The 18,793-nt window shown below is 44.6% G+C and overlaps 1 protein-coding gene across 1 annotated transcript in view; it reads right to left on the reverse strand.

The window, feature by feature from the left end:
* LOC147751240 (sodium-coupled monocarboxylate transporter 1-like) overlaps nt 1-18,793 on the reverse strand; it is a 127,560-nt gene that overhangs the window by 50,247 nt on the left and 58,520 nt on the right. The window contains exons 4-6 of the mRNA XM_086919127.1: nt 11,719-11,786; nt 4,588-4,742; nt 3,180-3,320 (exon numbers count right to left, since the gene is read on the reverse strand). Coding sequence (XP_086775253.1) covers nt 3,180-3,320; nt 4,588-4,742; nt 11,719-11,786 — 364 coding nt within the window. The remainder of the gene's footprint in view (nt 1-3,179; nt 3,321-4,587; nt 4,743-11,718; nt 11,787-18,793) is intronic.

Genomic DNA, 18,793 nt, shown 5'->3' on the forward strand with positions numbered 1-18,793 from the left:
GCGTCTGTCAGGGTAGAGCTCTGGTCGCCAACTGCCGACCGAGGGTTTCGCGCTCTTCTCCAGTCTCTGTTGCGCATGCGCGCCGGTCCCGCTCTCGTCTACAGCGTGACGCGTCATCGCGTTCACGCTCGTAGACTAGAGCGCAACACCACAGTGGGCAGTGTGCTTCTAAACCTGCTGCTGCGTTCACCAGTCACAGTAGAGGACATCTCCTGATGACGCACTCACTGGCCACAGCGGATGACGTGAGGCAATTCGCTCGAGGCACTTCTCCTGATAAGTTTTGTGCCCAATATGTCTACTTTGCTCGGAATGACGGAGGAGGGCATATTTGCTTTTTTCCAAACGTCACTCTGGATCTACATGGCACAACCAGCACACCCCTATCAGCCTCTGTTAGAATTCAAGGGACTTCAGTTAACACGGAGGAGGCGGAAAACGATGTGGGGAAAACACGTCACAAGGCGCTGGATGTGTCAAGTAAATCAAGGTGCTGGCAGGATGACAGCCCAAGGAGTGGGAGGAGCCAAAATAGACGGGGCAGAAACTTGATACATGGTCATGGGTGGGAAATAATTGAGGAACGAGAAGGAAATGCGGCATGGAGTGCTGCTGGGATGAAACGGGGCGTTACAAGGGGGAGCAACAATAGAAGAGGGGTAGAAGGAGGTAGAGGGTGGTGGATGGGGTAAAAATCAGGGCAGTGAAGAAAACCAAGGCAAAGTTTAGAGAAATTCAGTAATCAAGGAGGCAAGGTAAAAGAGAAAGGGACTTTTTTTCAGTATATTTTTATTAGTTAATATCAGCTAAGGACGGGAAATTGTAGGAATCTTATAAATAAAAAGCAAATAATGACTCATAATCGTAAACCCAATTAGAAATGAGATATACTAATATACTTATCAATAATCTAGTTGTATAAATTGATCATTGCAAAACCTTAACACATTTAAAAATTGCTGAGGATCATAACCTAGAAATGTGAACATATCCTTCATTTACATATTGCACATTGCCTAAATGCAGGGACAAGCTAATCTAGTGACTAATACTGTTGTAAACTAACAATGAGAATATGTCTACAAAGTGTGTTCTACATGGCACGAGCTGCTTAGGAACTTGCAGTCAATCAGAAAATATTCAGTTATGATTACGATGAGAATACAAAATGGCCCATCATTTAATTTATAAACTGTAACACTACATAATGTAGTCTACATAATGGAATGCAAGTATAAATATAAATATGTGGGCAACTCTGTGGGCCCATTACAACTGCCATGATAACTTTATGTGGCGATACTGGGCCCTGAATTAACACATCTGGCTGGAATCTCCCAATGAGCTACAGGGATTACAATCTACCCAAGGGAATGCCTCGCTAGCCCCAGAAATACTGGGTCTTTTTAAGCAGCCTAATGCTGCCCCTTACCACATGCTCAGAGTAGGTGGTAACCTTCAGCAAGTAATGAGGGTCAGGGATTGGAGGTGGGTGCCAGGGTGCCATGGGTAGCCATGCCAAGCTTTGGGGGGCTTGGCAGAGCACTTTTTGCTGCTCCCTGGTCCTAGTAAGGGCAGATGAGGGCTTGGATGTGCCCCTGACTGCAGCCACGCCCCCTCTTCTTAATGGTTTTAATATACACCTATAAAACCAGGCCTGGTGTTTCAAGACCCTGTCATTTTGGATCCAGAAATATTAGGCCACTCATAGGTGCCCAGACAGCTTTGTGAAACTCATAATGGTCTCCTATGAAGAAATAAAAAAAGTTTTTAGAAATATGTCATTGTTTCACAACATGACTCTATTCATCACGTCTGAAACTTACAAGAACTGATCTAATGGCATATTTCAGACATGCAGGCTTGAGGGCTATTGAAAAATGTCCCCAATTGTGAGAAAAGATAATCAGGAACGTAAGGTGCTTTTTTTAAAATTATGCAAGTGAAATCTCGTGTAGAGATTGGATGTGGAATCCCCATAGTTCTTGACATTTCCACATTATCTGAATTTAAGTCACAGAGTTGTTTTTTCAAGATAATTGGCAATATTTCTTTGTGAATCCAGGCTTTCGTTTAACCGTGGATTCTTTTCTTATGAGTTAAGTTTTCGTCTGAAATCTAACTGAATATTGGTGACATGTTTCGAAGCAACTTAAAAAGAGTTTGAAAGCCCTGATTTGAAAACAGACAAGAAAACCTATATGCACAAAACTTAATGAACTAGAAGATAGTATGTAAAAAACTGCCAAGAACTGTGGGAAGTTAATGAGAATTTTTTTTTACAGATCTGCACACCCCTAAATCATGTGAAGAAAATGATACATTATGAGATGGATTGAATTAAGTAAAACGATGCATAAATGTTTGCTGAAGGTTAGGCTTGTCTATGTTCCATGCTTGCAGGCCCAAAGAGACTATGGTAAGAAAGTAGACAGCAAGGGGAGAATTCACGGAGTGAGCATGTTCAACAGAAAGAGAGAAAAGCAGGGCTACCTTCTTACACACTTACGCCACTGTGGGGAATTGACTGAATCACATAACCACCAGAGACCGAGGTTATCTACCCCATGGACAGCGAGGTTAGATCTACATTCTCGAACTGGTCATGTGACCACAGTCCAATGACAAGGTCCCAACCTCACCATGTGGGTCGGAGACAGCTATAAAAACGCATATGTTCAGTGCCTATGTGCAGCAACAGAGCTTGCGAAAGATGTTGCTGTCAAGATATTCAACGAATCATTTGTCTTATTACTGATGCAGAGCTGGAACATAAAGTAAGTTCAAATGTCACAATATATGTTGACACACCCCGCCGCGCTCTCTTTCTACTGAGACATTGTGCAAGAGAAGAAAGTGTTGCAACAGCGCACTCCTGCACAAGCAGCCAATGAAGGTGAGTGATTCAGGTGTTATTGGCTCTTGAGCTGAGTTAGGCTGTCACCACGCATTACACTGAACCCACTCCCTCTTGGTGACCATTGTGCAATGCAGTTTGGCCTCGGCCCACCAAGCTTCGAGTGCAATCACTTGTGGCGAGTGTGTGAGCTTATAGTTCTCATTGATATAACATAATGTACAGTACAATTATACAACATAATGTGCAGTACAGTCCTGGACAAATAATATGGCAACAAGGTTAACAAAGCAATCAATACAACACTACCAAAAACACTTACATTTTTGCATGAAATATGGTTTTACAGGCAATGTATCTCTGAACTTGAGACTGATTGACCCCATAGATGCCAGTCCAGGTAAAGGTCCCACCAACTACGATTGTCCAGAAAGAGTGCCTCTGTAATGGATTGGGGTTAAAACTGTGCAGAAAAAAATAGAAATTGTAGATGTGATAATAGAATCAACACTCGATAATATGATTGTCAAAAACGTCTTTGTAGAAATATTCCTGATATGGGTGCCTTGAAGATGTTTAGACATTTGCCTTGCTAACATGTTCTGGCTTTATTTGAAATTAGTTTATATTGGTAACATTTAGCTATCCCACTGACATGTGAAATATACATTGAAGCCATGACTTTCTTTCTGATTACAGTGTACTAGCTCTTTTCCTGTTTCCTCCCAAATGCACACATGTAAAGTATTTTAGTAACACGCTAGCACATGAAGCTGTGTCTGCAGAGCTTACTATTGTCTGGGCAGCTAGGATTATGCCTCAGGATCAACCAAATTGTACACAAATGTCATCAAAATTATGAGGACATTTTTTAAATTATGTGGATTATTATCTAGAAATATTATTTTCATCCATTTCAGCTAGAAATATTTGTGCGAAATGTTCAAATTATGTATTAAAATCCATAATCGTATGGGAAATACTGCAGCAATAGATTCACACAAATACGCTGGGCCTCACAAGTGGCCATTGTTGTATCAAAATGCATTCATGAAAATTAAATAAAACATAAACTTTCTGATTCCAATCACTGTCCATTGTTAGCTGCACATTGGAAAAATGTTTTCCCAATCAAACCGCCCCAATAAACATGCAATATAAAAATTGAATATGTCTCTTTAGATAGATAGGCAGGCAGCCTAGCAGGCATAATAGGAAGGGTGTAAGATTCCAATATAGATATATATATAACTTGTGTTATTCCATAAGGGAGATATATATATATATATGGTATTCAAAATTGAAGTTAATGTTCTAGTAAGAATGAGAAATGTGGACCAATTGCCTAAGCATCAGGGCAGTAGATATGAATGAGTGAACCACCTCTAGGATGGTGAGGAGCACGTTCCAGGACTTGAGTTATTCCATACTGAAGAGTCAAGTCCTCGGTGCTTCGCAAAGTTTTTGAAACTTTGTGATAATTCATGGAGGGGACAGTGCAGGAGTGACTGATGTATCCATGCAAATCCTTCCTAGGATGATTGAGATCAAAAGCTCGGGAACTCAGCACTGTTCAGAAGTTTCACTCTATAGGCTGTAAATGCTGAAACTTACACTTGTGCTTACATTGTGTGACTTTACAAACGTATTTCTAAGAAAATAATCATATAATCCATTTTAAAGCAATTATGTTGCATGAAGATGCAGGAAAAAAAATCCGGAAAACTTACTCCCAGAAGTTCAATCTTCCGCCATGAAAGGAGTCATTTAAAATGGGTTCAATTCCCCCTTGAACAACAACAGCACGAATGATGACAGAGGAAAAGCCGGCAACCATGATTCCAACTTGAAAAACGTCTGTCCAGACAACAGCTTTCAGCCCACCCTATAGGAAATAACAATCACTTGTGGATCAAACATTGAACTTCTATAACATACAATTATAGTAATAAAACACAATAAGATTATATGTCTTTATGGTTTTCCAGACTCTGCTTCATTTTTACCAGCTCCTATGAGGTTTTAAAAAAAACTTTTGAAAGCGCTTCGCTGCAACAGGTGCGCCCAGGCTTGGGCTCCGTGGTCCTGGAGCCACAGGAACCTTGCTACACCCAGCTGAAGAGCCCCAACCAAGGAGAAAGCAGTTTTGGGTTGCTTGTTTTCCAGATCTGTTTGGGCTGGACTGTTCCTATTGGATCAGGGTCAAGATTGACTTGCATACAGCTAATGAAGAACTGAGATGTGGCCCGAGGAATTGCCAGTTCCTGAGACTAATTCAAGCATTCCACCCATCACTTTTTTGTATACTCTGGACCACAGTGGGCAAGCTACACTGGGTGGATCGCCACATAACAGGAGGTGGCGTCTGTAGCCCTCAATACTCAAATAGGGAGCATTTAGATTTACCCAAACAAAATAATAAACACCTCTAATTAAAAAAAAGACATAGCTATAGTGCACCTTTCAAGGCACCTGCTTAGAATTAATTGTGTCACTGCTATGTGACTAACACGGACTGAAGTCAAACCCCTGATGCTGGAGTTTCAGTTCTTGCTCTCTAGTCCTGCTGACTCACTGCAGCATGGACTCGTAAAGTCCTTACTTGAGGAAGGATCCATTCTAACCCCCTTGGCAATGTTCTGAGGTCCCTCCGTGCTGCGCGAGCCATGACTCTCAGTTCCAAGGACACTTATTGCAAAAGAAAGCCTGGAGCTTAGCCATAGCCTAGGCTGGGTCTCACACAGTAAGAGAGCGTCCCTGAATTAATTAACAGCCGAGCTGCCATCAGCAGAATTGTATCTGATGACATCCTTTTTTCAGGCTCAGCAAAAACAGAGAGGAATACGGAATATGTACAGTATCATCAGTGGGGGCTGGTTCATTTTGGGCAGGTCAGGTTTCACTGCAAAGCACTTTAGGCCCGTGGCCGTGACCTAGGTGTCTGTACAACAAATGAATCAGGGGCGCTGCCTTTTCCAGAGGAAATAGACTAATATCATTGGGAGTGGCTGGAATGTCATTGAGAGTGGCTGGAATGTCCAAGAATGTGGCTGGAATGTCGTTGGGAGTGGCTGGAATGTCCTTGGGAGTGACCGGAATGTCCTAGGGTGTGGCTGGAATGTCATTGGGTGTGGCTGGAATGTCATTGGGAGTGCCTGGAATGGTGTTGCCTGCTAAACATTTTCCATACTATTCTGAAAAAGTAAGCTCTAAATGCACAAAGGTTGAGGCGACCCATTGAAGTAAACCTAGTGGAAAAATTGAGTCTGGGTGAAACCCCACTCTCTGGCTGCTGTAGCTTTAATGGCAGAATCTGTGGTTATGCCCATTTTCAACATGGAGGATTTTTGCAAAAAACATGACAGCATTAACCTTAAAACGTGACCTCATCATGCTATTTTACATATGAAAATTACACTCTATCATCATGCTGGTTATAATAATCAATTCCTTATCGATTATATGCATTCTAAACAGAAAGCAGCCTTTTGCTACTTTATTCACAGCACTGGGGTAGACAATAGGCTAGACTGTAATCTCATAAAAAGCATTGGTGCATGCAACAAACGTTAACAGCATTTTTGTGAATGCCTGTGTGTGCATGCTTTGGCAGATTATAGTAAAACATAACGGCTTTGCAAATGCTTGTCTTTCTGAAAGGGCCATTGAATCCTGTATCTTTCATGAGGCTGAAACCTAGATTTCTTGTATGGGCACGGGAAATACGTCAACAGCTGGGGGTGGTGGACATTTAGTTTATACACTGAACAACGAATACTGCTCCCTGTCACTTCTACACAGCTGCCTTAGCTGGCAGGTCTGGCCTGTGAATTTCTGCTGTCTGTGCTATTTACAAATGGAGGCAATAACTGATCGATGCAATCCCAGGCCTTCAGATGGCGCTCGCATTGCTGCTCTATCTAAAGTGGGCCACTCTTGTGCCTTTAAATAAGGAGGTCGTCTGTGGAGTGACCTTGAAGCTAAACTAAATAAAGTAACTGTTAGTTGATCTGGTTAACATCTTGGAGGTGTCGGGGCAATGGTTTTAGCTGTGGTTAAAAATGAAATATTTTTTGCTGGAAAAATTAAAAAGGTCAGTCCACATCAAACTGCAAAGGCGGTAAAATCCTACAAAATGTCTTTCAAGTAAATGTCATCAATATGTGACAAATTCCATAATCTCTTTTCACATGTGTCCAGCCGTGTTTTGTGTTGTAACAATTTAGCTATAACCCTGCCCAGTTTTTTTTTAGCTTTTTCTGTAAATCTGTCCAAGATAATTAATCTGACCTGAGGATGGCACCCTGTCGTTCGGCCACAAAAAACATGTATCCAGACCCACAACATCATACCATTCCCTGGAGCACACGCACCCTCTCGCCGAAAGCATCAGCCATCATTTCTAACTTTTGGGGTCTAACAATGACAAAAAGTAACCGTATGGAAGTTCTCACTAATGCGAGCTGGAGTAAGAAGTGTAAATCATAGGTAATTCAATCCAGATCAACGACACTTCTGTGTGGTATTCAGAATAGTGGGGTACGTCTGTGGCCTCGGAACCCCAGTTTACCCGTCTGCAAGTGCACAGTTCATTGGACCGCTCTTCCCGGTGCAAATACACGCTGTTTGATTCTGATGCATTGGAGCACTGCTGACACTTTTTAATAAAGTGCGAACAATAATTACCCCCCCCCACTACAATTATGCTCCTGAGCCGCAAGCATTCAGAGGAGGGAAATTAGCAGCTGTTCTTGCCTGGCAGGTATTGCCGAGTCCCCTCTTCATAAGTACCAATGCCACAAAACAGTAGGAAAAAAGCCCAAACACATCGGTTTGTCTTTTTTTCTACATTTCTGATTTTGTTAGGGCTTGCATTTCCACTTTGACAAAGAAGGGGAGAAGAGGGGCAGTTAGAGAGAGCCGGTGCCCATGAAGAAACCTACTTCCGCTTTCAGATGATCTCCAGGCCAGTACCTCGCACTAAGGGAGAGTTGCAGGCTCACTGGATGAACAGGGAGGTGGAGGCCACAGAATGGTCCCTTTTCAGCCTGGCAGCAGTAGCTGTAGACTAGAGAGGGAACATTCTGTTTGGCTGGCCTTCAAAGAATATTGTTCTCTGAGTGCGAATTACATTTATTGCTTTCAAAACATGACTTTCTCAGACATAGAAAAAAGTCTCTTAAATAAATTCAACAATCACAGACACAATTGGCTCGGTATATGGTTTTTGGCGGCGGTGTGGGGATGTAGTTGACAGACTGTATAAGTATTGAATGTCGCTCAACCTCAACGATTTGGTGAGTAGAACGTTACATTTATGACAAAACCAGAGGCTCCTAATATGTAATTCTTCCTTGTTTTAAAGAGGCATGCAGTGTAAACAAAGAGAAGTTCTTCTTAGCCAGTCCTGCATCTTCTAAGTCACCTCTAACAGGCATTGGAGAATGTTGCTTTGTCAAAACCCAAGGCTGCTCAGTGCACGCAGAGCGTGCTGCCAAGGAGCCGGTGTGTGAATCTGGCCCAAACTCCAGCATGTTTGCTGAACTGGTTTCCACCTCAGTTGTGGGCAGATATTCACGAACTACAGTGACTGAGGCATTGCTCTAACCACACCATCAGTTCATTCATCTGGACTGGGCGAGGACGCCATCTCTACCGAACACGAAGGTCTTTCTTTCAGCCCAGGGCTTCACCACTCCTTTTCACAGGTGGCCTGTCCTAGTGACTGATCCTGCTCGGCCTGATTTCAGTGGCACTGGGGTCTCGAGATAGCTGCTACTTTGAAACGTACAATGCTGGCAGTAGGTATGGAAATCGACAAAAGACGCATCAGTATCTGGGAAGCTTGATCTGAGTAAAGCAGGTGAAACTGCGTTGGACTGTTGGGTAAGGGGCCGAGCCTATCTGTGTCTCATCAGACCACAAGATGCACAAGGTTTCTATTCAGGAGGCTCTGTGCTTCCTGACGGACCCCTGACACTGGCCGCCTTAACTGCAGTGCATACCTTGGCATCACAGCCTGGCCCCACCACTCATCATCTCTGTCTGGGGAAAGAATATGGTGGAGGCCGACCCTCCAGAGGGAAGTGATAGGATCTGTCACTCGACTTCTCAGACATCCCATACTCCCAGAATATTTACAAAGGGTCTTCAATTACTCACTTATCTATGGACGGAGGAATCTGCAAATGTTTGTTGTTTGGTTTGTTTTATTGGAGTGTTGATCCTCGTGGGATTGAGATGTTTCTGGTTGAAGAAAGGTGGGCCTCTGTTCCACCTAGGCACTCAACAACGTGTGATAAAGCGGGAGGGGAGAGGGACGCCAGGCCACCTTATCCCGCTGAGTTTGGTCAAGAGAGTCCCTTCCAAGATTAGGATCCTCTGTCTCCATGGAAGTAAACAGAGATGTCAAATAAAGCCCTCTAGAGGAGCTCTAATCCCCCTCAAGATGTGATCTCTGCCATGAGCACAGGCTGGCTATCTGGTAAGTGTTGACAAATGATCGTGTTACATCCTTTAGGTGATATCACATCTGTCTATCACCTGAGGAAGCCAAAAGAAGGTTTGCTTCTGCTGAGACACCTGACACTAATCAGCAAATATGACGACGGGGTCTAAACCTGAGCCAGTAGAGACCCCCAGATACTGCAGTAGGCCTTTCGTGGGCAGCAATCAAAATGTCATTGCGATGCACCTTTTGAAGTTATTGGCTTCCCCACTAACAGAGGTAGTGCAAAAATGTTTAATAACCCCTATATTTTATTCCACTCTGAGCCTGAAACATGTTTTCCCCAAACTGAGAGATACAGATGTATTTTCTGGCAAAACTCTGCATCTGTGGCCTACTGTAGTTGTGGATTCCCATCGGTCCATGATGTGAAGAGCCTGTCTATCACCTGCCTAATCTGTGAAGACTCAAGGCACCATTGCCGAGAAGGGGAGAAAGAGCGTTGCAGTCTCAACTTTATCAGAGTTTATTGGCCAAGACATTTTTTTAATATTCTCATTTTGATTGTTACTACACGTTTCTTGTTCAGCTACTGCAGAGCTCGTGACATCGGGTATACACAGGCGCTGGGCGCCAGGTCATTTCAGCATCAGGTTTAAATCGATTACAGGAAGTTAGTCTAAGAAATGAAGCTGCATGTAATTCAGAAGGCAGCTTCACATACACCTCTCCAGAGACCTCAAGGTATCCTGTACTAGGCAAGAGAGTTCATTCAGTTTTTGTATTATGGCACTTACATCTTTCCTTTTAAAACGAGGACTGCCAAACTGCAGGGCAAAAAAGAGGACTGGACTGGAGATAGTATTCGAGTGAGGCCTCTAGAACTGGACCCAGTACTGGACTTCAAACCTGCATGATACAATAATGCAAACAGGCCTCTAAGAGCTGGGCCCAACAACCAAGATGTGGCCTTGGCCGAGTACACTATTTTTGGGAGGAATATCCGGAAGTAGACACCACACTCCACATGGCATCCAGCAATAGTTGGCATAGTCCTGCTGATACCTTTTGTGCTGGACATAACATTTATAATTGGAGCTTTAAGACTGGACACAGTCCCGCTGGCATGGCCCCTAGGGTCGTACAAGGCGAACGAAGAACGAGGTCTCCAGAAAGGACACCATACTGAAGATGTGGCCTCACAACGCATGCACATTCACACTTTCAACAATGTCTGCTTGAATTTAATCAAATGTTCGATGCATTCTGTGACAGTGGAGGGGAAGTGATTTCCCAAGTAGTCTACAGCTCTAATGAAACTCCACAAGCATTTGAGTATATAGACTGAACACTGCTAAAATATCTTGCATGCATGAAAAAGAGACTACAACAACGTTTCCATCCACACAAGCCAATTTCCTGGGGTTTGCCTCTAAATATGCCAGCACAGGACTCCGTATAGTACATAGCATCAGCCCAGTTTTACAATAGGGAACATTTGTTTTTCTAGATCTAGCAACTTAAAAGGGATCAACATTTTTGTAGGGAGATATTTACATATGGTAGATATTCGGCCAGTAGATATTTTCGAATTTCGTTTTTGCCGTTTTTTTTTTAGTCAATGTTTTCAGGTGTGACCTTATCTGTGGGTTTATAAACCAGGTCTCCTGACTCCATGGGTGATAGTTAAAAGGCTACATCGCATCTCATCTCATGATAAATACATGGTAGCACCATGTTCCTGTTCATTACACTTCTCCCTATGTTTCAGAACATTGCTCTTTTCTCCCCATTATGCAGCTGATTTCAGGATCTCCCACATGACAGCAGCAAATGTGTTCTTGTCTGGTGGATTCTGTGGGCTCCCTGCCGAGGATCAGCGGTCTGTTGACAGCCCAGGGCTTGCACGACCAGCAGAGAGAGTCATGTGTCAAATGGAGCTCACCAGAATATTGCCCAGTGAGGTAACTGGGAGAATGGTAGGCAATAACTGCCCCTGCGCTGCCCACTTCTCAGCCGGACAAGCCTCTCAGCAAATCACTCAGTTTCGCTGTGGAGTTCATCTCTACCCATCTCGCATCCTTTACTGCTTTAAAAGATTCGTAGACCCCAAATAGATGCATTTATACTTTGCTGCATTAAACCTAAACTGCCACCTCCCATAGGATTATTCTAGTTTTTTAAACCACGCCTACTGTTTTCCACTTACTCTCGTGTTTGCAATCCTGTGGAAGAGCTTTGTGTTACACCAAGGGTTTCAATGTGACCCTGCCTGTTTATAAAAATAACTTGCAGTTTCGTGAATAAAGGCAAAATACGTAAGACACTCGTGTTGCAATAGCTAAACTCCGTCATCCTGTTTCACTGCCTGTGAAGGCACGAGTACAATTTTAAATGGGAGCCACAAACATACCAAGGTACAGTAGAAAGTGCACACTACTCCAGTTGCGACCACGGCACCCCATAAGTCAAATCCCGTCACTGAAAAAAATAGGAGAAAGACATGGGTAAGCATTGTAGCTAGAGAAATAAATTACTTTGTAGAAACGTTGGTGGCACAGTGTTGCAGTTCTGTACCGTTGCAGAGGACATTCAGATCAATGACACTCAGTTTATCAGCTAGGTAAGGATAAAAGGCTGAGACAGATCTGTCGGAATTTCATCAGGTTCCTACACATTTCTAGATCTCTGCAGTTGTCTTAACAGCTACCTTAGATACTTAAAAGAAGCACAGATACTTATAAACCACGGTACCTACTAGGCAGTCATGATACCGCTGTCGAATAAAGTTGGAGAGTCCATACCGCACACTACACAGTGGGAAGATAGCACACACCAGTGCAATTAACTCCACTGACTTGCCAACAGAGAGGTGTTATATCTGGTGCTTATCTGAGCTGGTCCTAAATGGGTAAAAACCTTTAGTGGCAGCTTCATAGCATGATGCAAAGGATATAAGTGCAGTGGCCCTCGCAGTCCCTGCGATGTGGGGAGGCCCTAAGCTCCAAGGGGGGCCCTCAGAATAGTACACTGGCTGGTGAACTCCCAACTGAGTTCAGAGAGGGTCCCTCCAAGTACCATTGAGGGGGGCACCCTCAAGTTTTGCTATGCCAGTGTAAGTGGTTCCTTGGACGGTGGTTGAGTTGTCTGGATGCATTTGTTGACTGCACCATTGTAAGACACTGGAAGATTGTTTTGCACATTAGCAATGAAGATCACAAGAGTGGCGCCTATAATTTGTCCGACAGTGGTGAAGAACAATGACAGCTCTAGGATAACACATTGATAGAGTTACCAACACCCCGGATGCACTGAGGAAATCATGATGAGGAGCCATCTCTCTTTAGGGACCAACCCTCTGGAAGGCTTATCTGCGGCGGCTGAGGCAAATGTCCCACTAAGGCCAATCCCCAGCCGTATTTGTTTCTGCAAATTCCCACTTCTTGATTCACAACAAATATTTTGATTTCTAGCGTATGTCAGAAATGTGAGCAGGAAAAAAAGTGTGCAGTGCCATGACCATAACAAACACACTTATTTAATGTAACCCCTACTGGCAACTGGAAATTGTCTCTTTATCTATTGTTAGTTTTGCCTAAGACCACACCATTTCTGAACATAATAGAGGCAGTGTTCAGTGAGTTGAACAGGAGGAGTCCGGGATTGATGCATTCACAGCTTTAACACCTCATTGTCCAGTTGCATTGTAGGGTTAACAATGCCTTTTATTGCTTTTGTTTTTTTTTTACTATACTTTCTTGACACGCCACCTCGAAATACAGCATGCGTAGGTGAGGAGGATCATAGTACAAAATAGTGATAGACATTTAGGGTACACTTTTAGATACTTACATTATATTATATTAAAGCAATAATACTACTGCTCAATAGCATTGCTTTTGATGATAGTTCTTGTTATGATTATTGTGTTTGTACCACTATATCAATTTGCGTCTATATTTTGGGCTGATCTCTCCAACATCTTGGAAGCATTAATTGTTTCCATATGTCTTTGTTCTCTGAACATGTGTAAAGCGCTCTGATACCAGCATGGGTCATGTTCTCGCTGTATAAAACTTTTAAAATAAGTAAATAGAAATAGAACGGACAGTACTCTCTTTGCACTTTTACTAATAGGGAGTCGGTCATTTCTGGCACATTTGCAAAAGCATGTAAGAGTGCATACAAGATGGCTCCTGTAGTGGTATTGCCCATACTGATAAAGCCTTTGTGAATTGGCCCATCAGCTCAGCACTACTGATTGAGGACAGATGTTAACCCTTTCTAAATGTCAACCAAGCCAGTAAGCTGTGGTCCTCAATGAATTCTTGTGTGCAAGCCCCAGAGCTAGCTGAGTATCACTCCAGGCACTGAAAGGAAACGGAAGTGCAGACACTTCATGCTGTGACCCCTGTAGATCACTAGTCTTCAAAAATGATATTGAGATTTTGTGTAAAGTAATAATTAGTAAATTTATGTTTATAAGAGAAGAGAGGGTGTTAAAATGGAACTAAAACACAGATGTGAACAGCGAAGGTTGGCAATAATACGTGTTATATACTCCAAGTCGACTTATGGAAGCGAGCTGCAGGTGTGAGTTCACAATAAGAGGAAGGCACCAGGGCAGACGTGGAGAGATGATATGAGTGTAGACTGGTGGTTTACCCAGTGAGAGGAAGCCGTCCCCTTTAACCAGCTGCCAAGGGAGGACAGGACAGGCACTGTTCCGTTTATTGTTAGCCCAGCAGTAAAATCCCTTTGCTTACACCTTCACAGATGCTGCCGTGCATTGACTGTCTGCCATCACCCACACTTTGAGTGCAGCCTCACTGGGTATTTTTAAGTCCTCTAAAGGGGAGGGTTGAGCACAGTGTAAATGTAAATGTGCATGTATTTATATAGCGCAAATCACTGACCGAGGTCGGTATCTAAGCGCTTGCTTAGGGAACCCCTTCCTGGTATTCCCCTGTGAGATAACCCCGGCAGGGTATCCACAAGGTGAAAGCCAGGCATCCCGCCGCGAGGGGCCGTTGTGGAGATTAAGCAAGCTATTGCCCAGAGTCGCAGAGTGTGAACCCGTGAGTTGAGAAGGCACCGGAGTGAAAATTATCGAGTCCGTGGAATTTTTTAGCCCAAGACCCGCCGAGGCGGGGAATTGAACCCTGGTCCAGGGCCGATCTCAGCTTCCGGGTCTGCCGCCTCTAACCCCTGAGCCACACTAATGTTCGTATTACACTGTGGGCACTAGGTCGCCCTCGGCTGAGGAGGCGTGATGAGGGAAGGGCAAGGGAAGAGGAGGGGCATGCCCAGAAAGAGGCAGTTAGAGTCGGGGATTGCACTGTAGCAGACGTGCATTGAATAAATAAGAAGTAAACCACTTACCTGAGTTTGTGTCCTCTGTGGCCAGGACACTACAGCTGGCGACGAGCGTGGCCGCGACTTATGCGGCGTGGATTCTGACCCCTGTGCGCTCTGGAAGCACTGCGCGAGTGCGTGGAGCGCTCAGCACCGTTCTACGTGGCGCAGTTCGGGAGCCTACCCCGACCGCGTTTCTTGTGGAGCATCGCGATCCGGGTGCCTACCCCAGTCGAGTCTGCCCGCTGCTGGAGCGAGGGGTATTGTGAGCCCCCCCGCCGTAGGAACGGCGAAAGACAAGTGCGGGGCATTTGTAAACCCGAGGTACTGCGGAGGTCCCGCGTTGCTGCATTGCGTGAGAGCGAGCTGTGAGCCCACCCCAGTCGCGAACTACCGTCACCACTACCTGTGGGTAAGTGTCCTCGTTTGTCCCTCGGTTATTGGGACGGTCCGATTGATGGAGGAGCTGCTGCCGGTGTGAATGTGGCCAAATCTCGTGGGGCGCAAGAGTTTGTGGCGGCCACCTTTGAGTCAGGCGCCTGCTGCAATCCCCTGCAAAGGAGTCCCGGTGGCCATTTTGAAGTCAGGCGGAGGGCCTAACAAAGCATCAAACCTTGGTAAATGCAACAGAAAAGTCTGGTTTGCATCGAGCATTGGCAAATTCAATTGTGACTTCAGCAAATAATCAAGCATTGGTAAATTCAAGTGAGAAATCGAAAAAAATCATCGAGTATTGGCAAATGCAACTAGAAAATAGGAAAATCATCAAGCATTGGGGAATCCAATTGGAAAACCTGAAATCCATCAAGCACTGATAAATTCAATTACAAAGCTGGAAAATCATCGAGCACTGGTAAAAGCAAACCGAGAGGTTTTCGAATACAGCTGGGGTGTGTTCTTGTGTACATTGGTTGAACCAAGTTCAAGTCAAACACGTCCAGTGGAGGTTTGGAGTATATTTTGTCCGATGCAACAGAGGGAACTGTCGTCTCAGTCGGTGGTCAGGTGTGATAGACGACCACCTCATCACCATGTCTAACTCACCACCTCCTCAAGCGGGCCTGGCGCAAGCCTATGCTGGACAGATGGGGGTGCTTGGAGTGTCATTTTTGGGTCCATCAGAACCCTTAGTCCTTGAAACAGGAGGAGGTATGGGTCTTCGTTGGAAGGAGTGGCTTGAACATTTCGAAGACTTCATGAAGGGTTCGCACATGACCGAAGCCGGTCAACAGCTAATAGCACTACGGAATCTAATAGGAAAAGATGTTGGCCAAATCATAAAGGAATTACCTGCGGCTGAAGCAGCATCTTACACTAATGTGTGTGAAGCACTGAACCGGAAATTTTTGCACAAAAGGAACATTGACTATGAGAGATATACGTTTAACCTAGCTGCTCAAGAAAAAGAAGAGCCCATGTGCGCTTACATCACACGTCTCAGACGATTGGCACGGTATTGTGAGTTTGATCCTTTTTCGACTGAGGATGCCCTTCGTCTGAGAGTCTTGAAGGCTGTCAGTCTGAATCACTGCGGCGGAAGCTACTGAAGAAAAGCTATTCGCTGGACGAAATTGAGGAGATGACACGGGTGCATGATCAGGCTGAAGAACATGCCATGAAGATGGAAGCCGGGAGTAGTGAAAAGCGTGAACAAGCTTTTAGGTTTCAATCTCGCAACACACGCAGATATTTTCCAGCGAAACCGAGGTCATCCCGGTCCAAAATGTTACAGCAACCCGAGAACCAAAGATGTCGTAGCTTCAGTCGAAACAACAGACGGCGTGAACGCCATCTTAAATGCTACTGCTGTGGTTATGACTTTCCCCACACAGAAGGATGCCCTGCCATGGGTCAAAAATGCAGGAAGTGTGGAGGAGAGAACCACTTCAAGAACGTATGTGGAACTTACAGGAAGGACAAACAGGGGGATCAGGAAAGGTCCTCTCGACCATTAGGCACGCGTCACTATGTCAAAGCAGTACGTGATCACAGAGACTCGTCAATGGGATCATCCCACTCCAGCTGCCAGTCTCGCTGGAGCTATCGATCCCGACGCACCCCTTCTCAAGAATCGAGGTCACTGTCTCCCATCTCACATGACAGTGATGAATATATATGTATGGTCGCTGACCTTGACCGATTGAAGAAATATCCTCGGCTCAGCATTCAAGTTGGTATGCACTGGACCAAATTTGTGATGGACAGTGGAGCCTCCCTCAACTATATACCAGTGGGAGAATATCAGAGGATGAAGTCACCACCGCAATTAAACCCTGCTCATGTGAGAGTTTACACCTGGATGTCCAAAAAGCCACTCCCCTGCTTGGGAAATTTTCAACGCATCTCACGTATCAAGGTCGCACCATTCCTGCCTACATCCATGTCATTAAAGGGCCAGAGGCTGACTGTCTTTTTTGTCTTCCGACTGCTGAACGACTGAGACTGGTGACATCTTGTTCAAGGTAGATGACAAACTTGATGTGGTTCAGAAATTTCCAAAGCTATTTGCTGACCTGGGAAAGATGGCCCACTGTCAGATTCGATAACACATCAACGAACAAATAGCTCCAGTAGCCCAACATCATAGGTGGATCCCTTTTCACCTCCAACAAGCGTCAAACAGAAACTACAGGATCTGCTCCAAGCTGACATCATTGAAAGGACGGATGGACCTGCACCCTGGGTCTCTCCTGTAGTAGTTGTGCCGAAGAAGGGGGAACCGGACAAAGTCCGTCTGTGTGTTGATATGAGGGCGCCCAACACCGCCATTGAAAGGGAAAGATACCCCGGGCCACATATCAGTGACATGATTGCATCACTGAACGGAGCAAAGATATTCTCCAAACTGGATCTTAACAAAGGTTACCCCCAACTAGAGTTGCATGAGCAGTCACATTACATCACAACTTTCTCAACGCATATTGGTCTCTTCAGGTACAAGAGACTCAGCTTTGGCGTGTCTTCTGCCGCTGAAATCTTTCAGGAAGCTATTCGGAAAACGATTCATCACATCTCTAACGCCCTAAATTACAGTGATGATATCCTGGTTTACGGGTCCACGACACAAGAACACGACACCGCTCTGGAACGAGTCTGTCATGCATTGATGGAAGCCAACCTCACGTTAAATAAAGCAAAGTGTGAGTTCCATAAGTCCACGTTGAAGTTCTTTGGCCATATTTTCTCACAGGCAGGGATGAGACCGGATCCATACAAGGTGGCAGCCCTCGTGATGCCGGAGATGTTCGCTCCTTTCTAGGGATGGCCAGTTACTGTGCTCGGTATATCCAGGACTATGCAACAATCAGTTATCCCGAGACAACTCACCAAACAAGGCCACCCGTTCAAATGGTCTGCAGGCTGTGAACAAGCATTCAATGAAATTAAAGTGGCTGTGGAGTCAGCTAACAACATGGCTTACTTTGATCCGAAGAAGAAGACAGAGATTACTGTTGATGCCAATCCCGTGGGGCTGGGAGCTATTCTAGCTCAGTATGACTCCGAAAGTGACCAACGATACATAATTGCCTATGCCAGTAGAAGCCTGACTGAGACGGAGAAGCATATTCACAGCCTGAGAAAGAAAGCTTGGCTGTTGTGTGGGCCTGTGAGCATTTCCACATCTTTATATATGGAAAACACTTCACACTAATTACTGATCATCAGGCCCTCATTACTATTTTTGGCAACCCTAGAGCTAAAATGCCGCCGAGACTAGAATACTGGGGTCTTCGCCTTCAAGAATACACTTATACGATTATACACAAGCCTGGAAAAGCGGAAAACCCTGCTGACTACATGTCAAGACACCCCAAAGATACATTTACTAAACAAGAAACAAATAATATGCCCAAAGCCTCTGCACTAAATATATATGGGTAATCCGGCAGACAACTCACCCTGGTGCAACTATCCAATCGAAAAACAAGAATGAACTGCCAGCAACCAGGGCTTCCACAGAGGGTTTCACAGTGGGGGGAATTGAGGGTACAGTGCGGAGAAGCCTTTGGAGGACCCCTCAGGGTTCATTACCAGGTTGATATTTAGAAGCCCCTCACAAACAGTTCCAAAAAAAAAACATGAAAAAGGCAGACAAACTTTTTAGGGACAACATCAATAATGGAGGGCTGGCA

Source organism: Lissotriton vulgaris, chromosome 1_1, assembly GCF_964263255.1.
Source record: "Lissotriton vulgaris chromosome 1_1, aLisVul1.2, whole genome shotgun sequence".
Classification (NCBI taxonomy): domain Eukaryota; kingdom Metazoa; phylum Chordata; class Amphibia; order Caudata; family Salamandridae; genus Lissotriton; species Lissotriton vulgaris.